A 1057-nucleotide genomic window follows, 5' to 3' on the forward strand; every position below is an offset into this window, starting at 1 on the left:
GAGAGATATTTCGTCCCGGACGCGTCCGCCCCGACGACCGACCGACAAACAGCGCAAAAGGTAAGCAAGAACGCCGAGAATTGGCCGTGATGCTCTCTCCACAGATCTATGGCGACCTTGACGTAGTTGTACTGATCCAGTACCACATGGCCGGAGCTGAGTAGCTGATGATCGAGGCTGATTTGCTTTTGCTTTGCGATGATCAGTAGGAGGGAGAGGATGAGCACCATGGCGATGTCGGCGCTGAACCCGGACGCGCCCATGTTCATCCCGGCGGCGTTCAAGAAGGTGGAGGACTACTCGCCCGAGTGGTGGGAGCTCGTCAAGACCACCGCCTGGTTCCGCGACCACTGGTTCCGCCAGCACCAGCTCTACGAGGACCTCGCCGACAACGTGGACGTGGACGACGTCGCCGCCCTCCTCCCCGACGACTCCGTCGACCTGCTCGACGCCGACGACCTCTTCTACTCCCCGCCGTCGCCCCAGCCCCAGCCCGACTTCTACCACTACAAACCAGCAGGTACTGTTCCGGACACCTCTCACCGTCTCCTCCTCCTCGCCAGTACAGCAGCAGCGGGAAGCTCACCGGGATCGCTCTGAATTTGCAGGGTTCGGCGGCGACATGGACGCGGTGCTCAAGACGCTGAGCCTGAACTCGCCGAGGGGCGGCGGCCCCGCAGCAGCCTGGGCGCCGATGAGGCACGCCGAGAAGCCAGCGCAGCACGTCAGCCCCAGGGCCGGCGGTGCCGCCCGCCGCGCCATCCACCAGCCTCGCTAGAGCTAAACGAGTGCTGCTGCCGCCGCTGCTGCTGTGTAGTGTAACCTTGAGTTCAGTTCAGTCGGGTTCAGTCTAGTCTCTCCCTGCATCTGTGTATACAGCTGAAAAATGAAGGGGAAAACAAACTGCAGGCCCCTGCTTGCTAGCTAGTGATTTCCCTTCCCTTGTAGCTTCCCTCCCGTGTTCAGAAATGGGTCAAGAACAAAAGCAAAAAAAAAAAAGATCATGTGTAATCTATGATGAGATGGTAATCAGGTCCAACGCTAGACCTTTTCTCAA

The 1057-nt window shown here is 59.4% G+C and overlaps 1 protein-coding gene across 2 annotated transcripts; it reads left to right on the top strand.

Moving 5' to 3' along the window:
- On the top strand, positions 1-1057 carry LOC123051717 (protein EARLY RESPONSIVE TO DEHYDRATION 15). Of its 2 annotated transcripts, none has more exons than XM_044474681.1 (3): positions 1-60; positions 207-520; positions 609-1057. In XM_044474681.1, the coding sequence occupies exons 2-3, from the start codon at positions 220-222 to the stop codon at positions 776-778; spliced, it is 471 nt and encodes a 156-aa protein (XP_044330616.1). In that variant the 5' UTR covers positions 1-60; positions 207-219; the 3' UTR covers positions 779-1057. The 2 variants fall into 2 exon arrangements, with proteins under 2 accessions (XP_044330616.1, XP_044330617.1); XM_044474682.1 differs by having other exon boundaries at positions 7-60; positions 210-520.

This window comes from Triticum aestivum, chromosome 2D, assembly GCF_018294505.1.
Source record: "Triticum aestivum cultivar Chinese Spring chromosome 2D, IWGSC CS RefSeq v2.1, whole genome shotgun sequence".
Classification (NCBI taxonomy): domain Eukaryota; kingdom Viridiplantae; phylum Streptophyta; class Magnoliopsida; order Poales; family Poaceae; genus Triticum; species Triticum aestivum.